General features: G+C 35.0%; 1 protein-coding gene across 1 annotated transcript in view; it reads left to right on the top strand.

The window, feature by feature from the left end:
- Positions 1–12,015, top strand: part of GALNT18 (polypeptide N-acetylgalactosaminyltransferase 18) — a 318,489-nt gene that overhangs the window by 193,481 nt on the left and 112,993 nt on the right. Inside the window, exon 3 of the mRNA XM_015832460.1 lies at positions 9,010–9,176. Coding sequence (XP_015687946.1) covers positions 9,010–9,176 — 167 coding nt within the window. The remainder of the gene's footprint in view (positions 1–9,009; positions 9,177–12,015) is intronic.

The raw sequence follows: 12,015 nt of genomic DNA on the forward strand, positions 1-12,015 counted from the left end.
GGAGAAGATGGATTGTTTATATTCAAAAGAAGCATAGAGTGGTAGAATACAACTTAGGTTTTTAGATTTCTTTTATTTTGTTTACTCTTTCCATCTCTTTATGTAGATTAAGATATTTTGTGGAGTTAGAGATATTAGTATTTGTTTACTTATATATGAATATTATCCTGGGATTAGGTTTGGGAAGTCCGGGGGTGGGGGGTGGGGGATTTTACTTGCTTTTGTGTTTATGCTTATGATTGTAAAAAAAAAAAAAATTAAAAAAAAAAAAAGACTGACTTGAAGATACTAAAATCAAAAAAACAAAATACATTCAACAAGTTTCAAGTAGGTATGAAACACATACCAGGTACGCATTAGACAATCATAAAATAATACTTTGAGTAAGTGAAAATGTATTGTAAGGATCCTCAAGTAATTCTTTCTTTAAGAATCCTATAGTAGATTCCAAATGTGCAGTCAAAAATGATGTATTTCTGTGGCTGAGTCACACATATTAATCACATTTAATGAAATGGCTCTAGGTAACTTATTATACAAATATGTAAACCTTAAAAACTACATGTAAGTAGTAGCTCTTTCCACTTAAGGATAATATGGCACCTCTGAGAATCAGTTCTCACTTCCTACGCCTGCTGCCTGAATCATAAGGGACCTATTTGGAGCATGAGATAGGGATTACAGATGTAATTTAAATATCCACTTTGAGTCCTACAAGTTATTTGTATCATTATAGCACATAAGAAAGTCAAAGTCCAAATCAAAGAGGCAATATTGGTTTTAACAGGAACCTCTTTTTTGGTGGTGGCAAGCAGATTGTGGAAGCTGTGTGAGACAAATCTGTTTGATAAAACTTGAGAAGTTTGACAAATGTCAAGATGTGAATAAAACAGACTCTATTCATTCTATTCATTATGAAATTAGATGTCAGCCTGGCAATGTGAACTGATGTGGAAGCTCAACTTGGGAAGTATGTGGTGTAGGAAATGCAGTTATCTAGATTTCATCTTGAAGAAAACGTTACAAAGTATTAATTGTAGAGTTAAGAATCTACATTAGGCCAGAAGCACATTTATTATTTTAGTTCAGCTGGATAATAACTCTCTGTTCCTGATCGGATTCCCTGTAGTGCATCTGTATGGCAGAGATAACATTTTCAACTAACATAAATTTTGGAGAAATGCTGTAGTTGAAGAGAACAAAAGGAAATGTATGAAGCATATGACCCATTCCCAATGAGGATGTATGGAATAAAGGGACAAGTCAACATAAACTTCTCTTTTTCCATCACAGGGACTTGCTTTTTTTCACTAATGTTTACCTTTGCATTTGAAATGAAATGCAACATTTGCATATAAAAGCCAGCATGCTACATAAACTAAAATAGGTCTCTGCTCCTTTAGGATTTGTTACATGGCTGGAATACCATTTCAGAAAGTTCTGAGATTTCTCTTTTCAAAAACTTTTTTTTAAAATGCATTTTTTTAAAAAAATCACTTTTGCAACCTGAATCAATACAAAAATGTCTCCAGCTAAACAAAATTTGGTTTTAGGCTGGTTGCAAGTATAGGATTTGATTGATGGGTTGGCTGGGAAGTGGGCATCCTGAGCCATTTTCAGAATGCCTTAACTTCTGTTGCAAAGGGGAAACTCAAGAAGTTTGAGCTGGATGTGATGGGCCTTTCTGCATCAAGATCGATAAGTAATCTACGACTAGTAGGTTTGACTGGATTAATCAGCTAAGAAACCTGAGCAGTTTCAGATGATTTGGGGCTATAATAGATTAAAAGTGACGTTGATTTTGGTTCTGCTATCTCTAGTAATTTAATGTTATTTTACTGCTATTTTAAGATTAGGATTTGAATTAAATTAAATTTTAAGTGATTTTAATTTCAAAGACAATGAAGGGACAAGATGGAAATAACAACTGCATTCAGCTCCATTCAAAATGTATGAGAAGAATTCACATTCCAGTAAACTGCATCCCTTTCATCAATATAATATAGTAAATCTTTGATTAATGGAACTGGATTTCGCAGACTTTGGATTTAATGGAATTTTGTCTGATCTTCAGGGAACAACAGATTTGACTCTAAATCAAAATTTTATGGCCTCTGATGAATCAGTTCTAGAGACTGTTTACTGTTTCTCCTCAAACAGGTTCTCACTGATATCAGGAAAGTTTTCTTAGGTGTGAATGCTTTGTGAGCTTATGACGTAATTGATTGCACTTTAACAGATCCTCTCCTTACTACTAATCTGTTTTACTATATTCCAAAGGAATTATGTTTAGCCCAATTTAACCAATGTTTTACAGGAAGAACAGATAAAAATGGGTGCATTTCTTCCCAGGCTAAACTGAAGTAAATTCCTTAAAAATAAAAGGCCCAAACACACTTAAATGGTGATGAAAAGTAGAATAAAAAAACAATATAGATGCTATAACAGAATTCATTTATTGTTAGGGTAGGTTCTTATCTTCCTTAATTTCGTCTTAGCTCATATCCAGTCAGAAAGTATACTTTGTTTTAGTATATTTAAATATGCCATTTGTCAAAGAGATGAAATCTAAATGAATTTAAATATAGTTCATATCTGGATTTTTTTATATAAGACTTATTAAGGCAATAAGTCCCGCCTTAGCCATGAAAGTCAGCTGGGTGACTTTGGGCCAATCACACTCTCTCAGCCCAACCCATCTCACAGTTGTTGTTGTTGTTATTGTGAGGAAAATAGATGTGTTGGATATGTTCACCTTGAGTTATTTGTAAAAATAATAATGGCAAGATAAAAATAAATAAAATAAATATGCAGATGATTTAGGATAAAATTGTTCTTTTTTTAAAAAATGTTGATATTTGTATAGATGTATGAAATCTCTGACTTGTAACCATAAAAGAGAACAGGAGAAGAATATCTTGTTCAGTCTTCGGTGGATAAATTTATAATCTGCTGAAACCATTCCCTATTCCTGTTGATACTTATCCAATCTCCTCTTAAAACACTTAAGGGAAATAAATGCTTTAACTCTCATGTGCCATTTATTCTCCATAATCCACCTCCCCACTCATAGGCAGTAACTTTTGTACTGTGTGTTCAACATGTTTTGTTGAATAATCCCCATCCTTTAATGATGCTAATATATCATTCTCTTTCTATTTTTTAAAAAAAATCTTTTAAAATTAAGCTGCAATCGTATTTCATCTCAATATTACATCAAGAGTTACTTCAATGACCCCAATTTCTTCTTTCTATCTATCTATATTAGAAGCTGCCTTTGATCCATCTCTGCTGAAATGTAAACTGTTTCTGTGTTACTTAAAATTCACTGTAAAATGGACATAATTTATTAGGGGAATAAACAATAGTATTGAATATAATTTATGCATATAGTTTTATATTTTGGGCTCATATTTTTTCAGCTCATGTAGAGTTTTGCCTTTGATTGGCAGGGGAAACCTTTATCTTTTAAATGTTGTTCAGTTCAATATGTATGCTTTATTTCATTCTACCAAGTTAATATACAGCATAATTTATATTATAATTTATCAGATATTGCTTGCATCTTCTACTTGAAATTTGTACAAATTTGTACATCTTCTACTTGTACATGGTATAGGGAAGTAGACTATTGAGAATGTATTAAAGATTAGATGAAGATACGTTTGTATAAATGCTGGGTGTCACAAAGATAGGGTAAGAAATTATAGCTATAGGGTTAAACAGGATAATATTATAGGCTATAGATAAAAGACTGATGGATAGAATAAGATGACTGAATGAGTGATAAAGAAGGTATTATAACCATAGCTATAAGAATAAACTCAAAATAAATTAGAAAGTAGTAAGGCTATAGGAAATAAGAAAAATATCTATAAAGAAAGAGATTTGAACATCCTATTTGAATGTAAGCACTTTATCTGAGGATGTTTGAAAATGAAACGATCTTATTCATGAGGATACTATCACCTCTTGCCTGATGTTGTCACGAACCCCAGTCTGAACATAAGTTACTTTCTTTTCCTGGATTCTGTATTCTACACACATTTCAGCTAATATATCTTGCTCTAAACAGATGATATATGACTTCAGTGAAGGCAGCATCTTGGTTTCCCCTGTACAGCGCAAACAAAGAAGAACATTTCTATCATACCTTGAATATCCTAAAGCCACATTTTAGAGGCATGCAATGCTTCAGATTAGATTTTTAAGAAGCATGTAGAGTGCAGAAGTCAACAGAGCACCTGTAAGCAGCTCTTTAAAGCAGTTGCATCTTTTTCTGGGATCATCTACAAGTTGTGAAATTAAGCTGCACAATACTGGGGAATGGTACGGCTGCTTTTAAGAGTTGCAGACAGATGCTATATTCCCAGCTTTGCTCCCCAGTATCTTTTGTGAAACTGAATATTTATTGGCAGAAAGAAAAAAAAAACTAAGTTAAACAATTAAGCTAAGAAACAATGGTTCTTCAGTTACAACGTATAACAATATATTTTTGGCTATAGTTCAAACCTAGGCTATTGAAACAAATTCTTAATATTGTCAGGCACAAGAAACCAGGCGCTAGTTCAAAAGCACTGTGAGTTTATTTCATGCAACCTATAGACAAGAATCTGATCTACTAATGGTCAAGGCAGATAAGAGTCAATGGATTTCAAGGGGGCTGGACTTACATCTCTTTTGGGAGCATTGAGACTCCACACTGATGATGCATTTGACCCTATTCTTGGGGTCAGCTGGTCATCTCCTACAAATATGACCTTTTTATGAACTAATATTCATAGTTTTAGATGAAATGGGAAACTAGATTACTACATATTTCCTAGTTTAATCATGGATCAAGTGAGAAGAGTAGCAAATAGGCCTCAGACACTGTCCAAATCAAGACCTATAAATGCAAGAGAATGGGGGTTACTTACGCACTGAAAAATACAGATGGTTCTCATTTAGTGACCACTTAAAAATATGATGGCATTGAATGAGTGGTAGTTACAACTAGTTCTTGGAGTTCTGGCCATTGCAAGCACCCCCACAATTATGTGATTGCGATTTTTGGCACTCAGCACCCGACTTACAATTATGATATTGCAGTGATTATTATTTCTGACATTTCCTGCCAGCTTGCCACAAGCAAAGTCAAGATGAAAATCACAAGAAAGTTAGAAGTCACAGTCACATGAGGTTTCACTTAATGACCCCAGCATTTCCCCTCATTAATACACTATCTGACCATGTAGAATGGGGATAGGTAATATGGTGCGCCAGATGAATGGCATGGTGGCGTTGTGGTGAAGACCCTTGCCTCCCACTCGGAAAGAGGGGAGTTCAATCAAAGGTAGCAGCAGATATTTCTCTCCTAAGGCGAACTCTGCTGCGAACTCCATATGGCGTCAATAAGGGTATCCAGTCAGTTAACTCCATCCAATCGCCCCGACTCTACCCCAAATAACTAAGGGATTACACAGTCGTAAAAAGGGAGTTTTAATGTGATGTTCCAGATGTTGAGTTTCAACATCCATAACCTCAAACCAACATGACCAGTGTAAGAGATGATGGCAATTCAGACCAATACTTTTGGGTGGAAGACAAGGTCTTCATTCTTGTTGTAAAAGAATAAAGGTAATTTATATACAATTCTTGTCTTGGCTTTCAATAAAGTATATTACCATTTAAATGGCAAAGATAATGTTACAGGTTAATGTTTAGTCCGAGAACAAATATAATAAAGAAAAAAGAAATCAGAACTATAATTAATCCTATACTAAAAGATGCTTAAATAACCAAGAGCTCATTATACTTTCATTATACCTTGACCTTTTGGCAATACTGTTAATATCAATATTTTTTCTCATTTTTAAAATCATGTGGGTAATGTTCTTTGCTTATGCACTGATATTGACAAATGAAGGCATATTAAAAGTTGGCTTCTTACTTACTGAACTGAACATATAGCAGTAGCCTGGTTAGCATATTGGTTCATTGAATATTATTCAAGAGCCTACAAATATTAAGCAAACTGATAATATAATGGACATGCAACATTAATTTTTTTTTGCAATATGTTCAACATTTAATAAAATTTATACTGCAATAGCTCATTCCACATGAGTTTTATTGAGTATCCTTGGCTTCTTTGCAGCATGTTGAATCTTAATAGAAGTTAGCCTTCAAATTATTGTAATTTATCCTGAGGAATTTTATTTTAAATTTCACTTGTAATATTTCTTCCAAGCACAGTTGGAAGTAAAAAGAAATAGGTGTATGTAAAGAAAACGTGGACTGTATCCAAGAGAACCCATTTCTTTCTGCTGAAATGTTTGAAGAGTTTCTTTATTGACTATCTGTTCTCTGTTATGTGACCTACAGCTATGTTAGATTGTTGAGCTGTTTGTGGTCTGTTTTCTCTCCATAATGATTATTTCTGTATTATTGAGATGGATAATAGTCCAATCTCAGTGATGGTTGCCCAGAGTTGCTGAGAGTTAGGGTGGCCTACACATTTCGTAAATTATTATTTTGGTAAATTTTATAACCAGAGCCACAGAAGAGTCTGTTCTCATTACACTACTATTTCGAGTTGCAAAAAATAGACCAACCTGTAGCATTAAAACTATTGCTGCTATCAGGTAGGTCCAGATGCCTTCCTGAAGATGATTGCTTTCACTGTGCAACAAAATGTTCTCGGGTAGGAACATGTAATATATGATCTCGTAGGACAAATCTCTTTCACATAAAAAGAGGTAAATTCTCTAGGTCTTAGCTTCTTTCACCCTGAGCATCCACTCCTACTAGCCGATACAGTGCAGGCCGAGTTTACCTGAGGAAGATGCTCCTAAAAGTAGCCAGGGCCCATTATTATTGGGATGGTTGATTGATGGTAGCAGGCATGCATCCTTCATTGTTACCGCCACACTTTATTACGCAGTCCCTTGTGTTTATTTGTAATATTTTATCCTGCTTTTTTATTAAAAATAGTTAAAAGCATGAATTAATGCCTTTTTCTTTTTTGCTGCAGCCTACTTGATATTATTTTCTTAGCGTCTTGACGCCAGTCCTATCTCCACTTCCTAGTACTTGCCTGCATGATGGCTCTCATTGCTAATTTGTGTTGCTGTTGTTTTATTTTGTTCTGCTCTGCTTTTTTCTCTTGAAATTATCCTGGTGTTTCCTGACATGCCCCCTTCCTCCACCAGTTCCTCATTTGATGTCTCTCATCCAAAAAAAAGTGACTGCAGATTTATTCTTTAATTTCTTCTCTGACTCTGATACTATGAACACAAAAGGACATTAAAAAAACCAGCAAGTGCAACACTGTGCATTAAAGGAACACATTAAAATGCCCTTAGTAAATCATATATACTACAATTGGAGCAATAGAGAAAAGATGTATATATGATCCTCCTCCCTATTCTTGCAGCTCAAAAAGTGCATTTATCTGAACTGAAAAGGCTTAGGATGCCAAACAGCTTTGCCACATCTATAGTGTTTGGGAGCTTCTGTAGGAGAACTTTGCATTTTAATAGAAAGCAAAAATGGAATTCAGTATTTTTGTGATGGAAATGCATTTGACAACAGATTGCAAATGGTTGGCTTAATATGGAAGAATAATTTTTCATTATTCTAAGCGAACTATCTGCATGCTGCTTACTATACTCCTTCCATTATGAGGAACAACAGTAATACCATCCTGAACACATTTGATTTATATATGAATACTTATGAAAAGACCTTTTGAGTACTTTCCCCTTTGCTGCCAATTGTGTTTGAAATAGAATATGAATAATATCCTTTTGCATATATTTTTCTGGCAACCATAACAACAGTTCATTTGAATTTGCACATTATTTTGAGAATCATCACACAGACACAACTGAGAGTTGTTAGAGGGACTATAGATATACAAGGCACTCTTATTATAATATATCATACCTTCACAAATACAGTAATACTGAAAATATATCTGGTAATCTCTGTTTATAGAGATTTGCTCCAAAGAGACGGCTTTGAGATTGCATGTTAACAAGTATATTAAAATTTGAATTTGCACATTATTGCACATTATTTTGAGAATCATCACATAGACACAACTGAGTGTTGTGTTGTTAGAGGGACTATAGATATACAAGGCACTCTTATTTTAATATATCATACCTTCACAAATACAGTAATACTGAAAATATATCTGGTAATCTCTGTTTATAGAGATTTGCTCCAAAGAGACAGCTTTGAGATTGCATGTTAACAAGTATATTAAAATCAACTAGTTATAACAAGCCAAACACTTCACAAAATTAGGGTCATGAATAAAATATGCAGTATTACATTCAGGTTAAATAACTTAATTTGGGTTAATAAGGAGAAACGTGTGTATAAGAGCCCATTGAATGATCACATCTTTCATATTTTTTACTCTTGGTTTAAAATGCTGCCTTTTGACAATTTCACATAACACGACCAGCTGTTTTAAAGATCATTTTTGAGAATTTTCAAGCTGTGGAGAATGATGTGTTTCCAGAAAATCAACTCCTGTTTGGGGGCCAAGGTTCCAGTTGACTAGGGGTAATTAATACTGTTTTGTAACCTATCTGAAGTAGGATGACACTGGAGAAAAGTACTACTTGAGCTCAGTCATGACAATCTTCAGAGATCTAACATTGAGTTTAAAGAACCTAAATGAAATATGTATGCCTTTTCCAGCAGCTAGTCAGGAACCAATCAAAATTGAAGTAATATTTCATGAGGCAAGTAAAACTGGATGTTTGGGTGTATGTGTCATCAACATATTTTAAGCCATTTCTCAAATGCTCAAGTGTACAGTATATTCAATAAAGAAACATATGACCAGCTTTGAGTGAGCCACTGGCTCTGAATATCTTTATTTTGTTGTTACAGGGTTCATTTAAATTAAACTTGGAATCACCTGGAGTTTCTCAAGTATGGGTACAAATTTGCAATTCTAAATATTTCAATCAAAAATTTGGACTAAATTCTCTTTTTCCCCTCCCAAAGGTGCAAGAACCTGACCTTTCCAGAGAGTCTTCCCGAGGTCAGCATTGTTTTCATATTTGTGAATGAAGCTCTATCAGTGATTCTACGGTCCATTCATTCTGCAATCGACAGGACTCCTGCTCATTTGTTGAAAGAGATTATTTTAGTGGATGACAATAGTAGCAATGGTGAGTAACATGTACCAAATAGATGGCATGTTTTTGTATGTGTTCTGATGCCCTCTTAATGAAATCATACTATATTCAAGATGACTTTGATGCTGTGAAAAACAAAGCTAGTCAAGTTCCTTTATTCCCCAGTATTTGTTTCTCCTTTTATATCTGCACTAAATGCATCATTTCATAAAAAGAACTCTTTTTCAGGCTATTAGGCCCATCTGGTTCACATTCTGTCTCACAGTAGCCAACTGGATGCTTTGGGGAGCTCATAAGCCTGAGCAGCAGGGTGTTGATAGCCTCCTTTGAATTCCATTTCCCAACAACCAGTATTTACAGCATACTGCATATGATTGAGGAAGTAATAACTACCAGTATTAGCCATTGATAGTCTGATACTCCATGAACCTGTTCAGTCCCTTTTAAAAACTATCCCATTTGTTTGTCCTTTCTATAACTTTTACCATAGATTAATTACGTGTCATATAAAAAAAAGTATTTTTCATTTTTCTTTTTATCATGCTCAGTTCTAGAGCCTACATGGCAGTGGTCAGATCCTAAGCTTAAACTCAGAAGATTTATAGACACAGCTCAGATATAGAAAAAAAATGTTACCGCCCAAAACAAAACAAAAAATGAAATAGGCACAATCAAATTGTAAGCTCCTTGAGATTCAGTTTAGGTAAGACTTCAAAAATTAGGGAAAAGAGTAGGAAAATTATTGGAAAAAAGCATTTAGGGAAACAAAATAAAATTGGAAGAATGCTTGGTGAGATTTTGCTCTTCCAGTCACTCTGCATTGGGTCCAGAGAAACCACATCCACAATCATTAACAGTTTCAACCCTTGAAAACATTGAATAGGCAGCAATCATGTGATCATCATTTGCAATCTTCTCTGCTGATTTCCCCAGGAAGTCAATGGAGAATCTGGCAGGAAGGTTGCAAGCTGCCACCTGCTGAAGGATTTCCCTTCCCCTCTGTGCATGGGGGTGGGAGTGACTCCTGTAGTGGGCTGAAAAAGCTCAGATCATACAGATCCACCCTTGCTTTCTCCAATGCAGCACTGGATTTCTCTTACGCGCACAGAGGGGAGGGCAACTTCTTCTGGAGGCTGGAAAAAGGAAGCTTGGATCTTCAAAGTCCCCAACAAAGTTCCGTTGTGCACATAGAAAGAGTTGGCAGGCAACTCTTTCACACTATCTGTTTAATAACTATTGTAGTCACTTAACAACTGCAACTGGAAGAACCATTTGGACTGCAGTTCTTGAGTGAAATGCTTATCTCACTTAATGGCTGTTTTGTTCAATGACTGCAATTCTGTTTCCAAATTAGTTGCAAATTGAGGTCTACTTGTAGTGGTGTCTTCCATTCATGTCTCATCTCTGTAGAAATTCTTTGAGTTTTCGATCTAGTTATGATGTCTGACTAACTTGATAAATGACCTTCTTGTATGTTTCATCTGATAGTCCATCTTTGAATTGGTTGATTAAGGCCTTTTTCATTTTAGCTGATATCCTGTGTTGGCTGTTGAAACTCAACAACATATTTCTGTACTGACCACATTATAGGCTAATTATAAATTATATGAGGTTCACATGGGGAATCAACTCGTCTCAGAGATATAGTAGACACCAAGCAAGGATGAAATTAAATTTATTTGGATTCCATCATATTTTTCTAACTGAAAAGTGTTAGGGTCAGTCTGGGTCCCCCTAGTTGTGATGATTAGTTCTGCCCTACATGTTAGGCACGTTTTCCCACCTGTTAGGCAAGATGTTTCATTGCATGAGCTAGGTAATCCATCAGAATAGCCATTTGGTTATGACTGATGAAAGTCATTGGCCACTAGATCAAAAGTAACAATAGCCATCATGTCAATTCTTGATCTTTATACAATGCCTTTCCTCTCATATTAATGGTAATGAATTTTGGGGCATTGAGGTGGTTGGACCTGAGTGATTAAAACTGAGCAGTAAATTGCTGGTCTCCAGACTTTACATGGCAAAACCCAGAACCTAGGCTAGATGTCAGGAGATGTCTCAAAGACCCAGCTCTAGATTATTGTCAACAAGAAGGAAGCGAAATGAGCAGTTGCTTGTCTACTGCTGTGCAAATATATCTGTTCCTCTGATTCCCATGGTGATCCAGACTCAGCTTTCTAGTTATCATCTGTTCCATTCAATAATTGACTTTCTTAATGGTGCTTCATTATCCTGAAGCTGAGTAGTTGTTTAGTGTTTACATAATTTCCAACTCTAACCTAAAAACTACTGATTTTTGCCTTCCTCATTAAATGATTTGTCCTGAATCCCTCTCCATTTAGATTAAATATGCATTTTCTCTGCCATTATTTGTGTGACAGAAAAACTTCTATTTAATCCGAATTATCTATGCCATGCAAAATATATATATTATGGCTCTCTTTACTGCTTCATTCCAATATAAGGATCCTTCATTGCTGTAGCCCATCTTATAATGGGAGTCCTGTAATCAATGCTAGTCCCTAATCATCTTGATTGCTATTTTTTGCATTTCTAGCCCTGTATGTACAGTGACAGTACAGTGACAAAAATATATGTCATATTCCAAGGGTGGTTTCACCATATATATATTTATAAGGGCATTATAATATATAAGCAGTTCTATTTTCATTTCCCTTCCTAACAATTTCAGTCAGGGAACTTGCCTTGTTTTACAGCAGCTGCATACTGGTTGACATTTTCATTGAGCTCTCTACCATAAATCCAGGTCTGTGACTGACACTTTGGATCCCATTAATATACAGATAAACTTTGAATTATCTCTATCAACATGCATCATTTCACATTGTTTACACTGAGGTACATTTGC

The sequence above is a fragment of the Protobothrops mucrosquamatus genome, unplaced genomic scaffold, assembly GCF_001527695.2.
Source record: "Protobothrops mucrosquamatus isolate PMUCROS unplaced genomic scaffold, P.Mucros_1.0 scaffold_27, whole genome shotgun sequence".
NCBI classification, from domain to species: Eukaryota; Metazoa; Chordata; class Lepidosauria; order Squamata; family Viperidae; genus Protobothrops; species Protobothrops mucrosquamatus.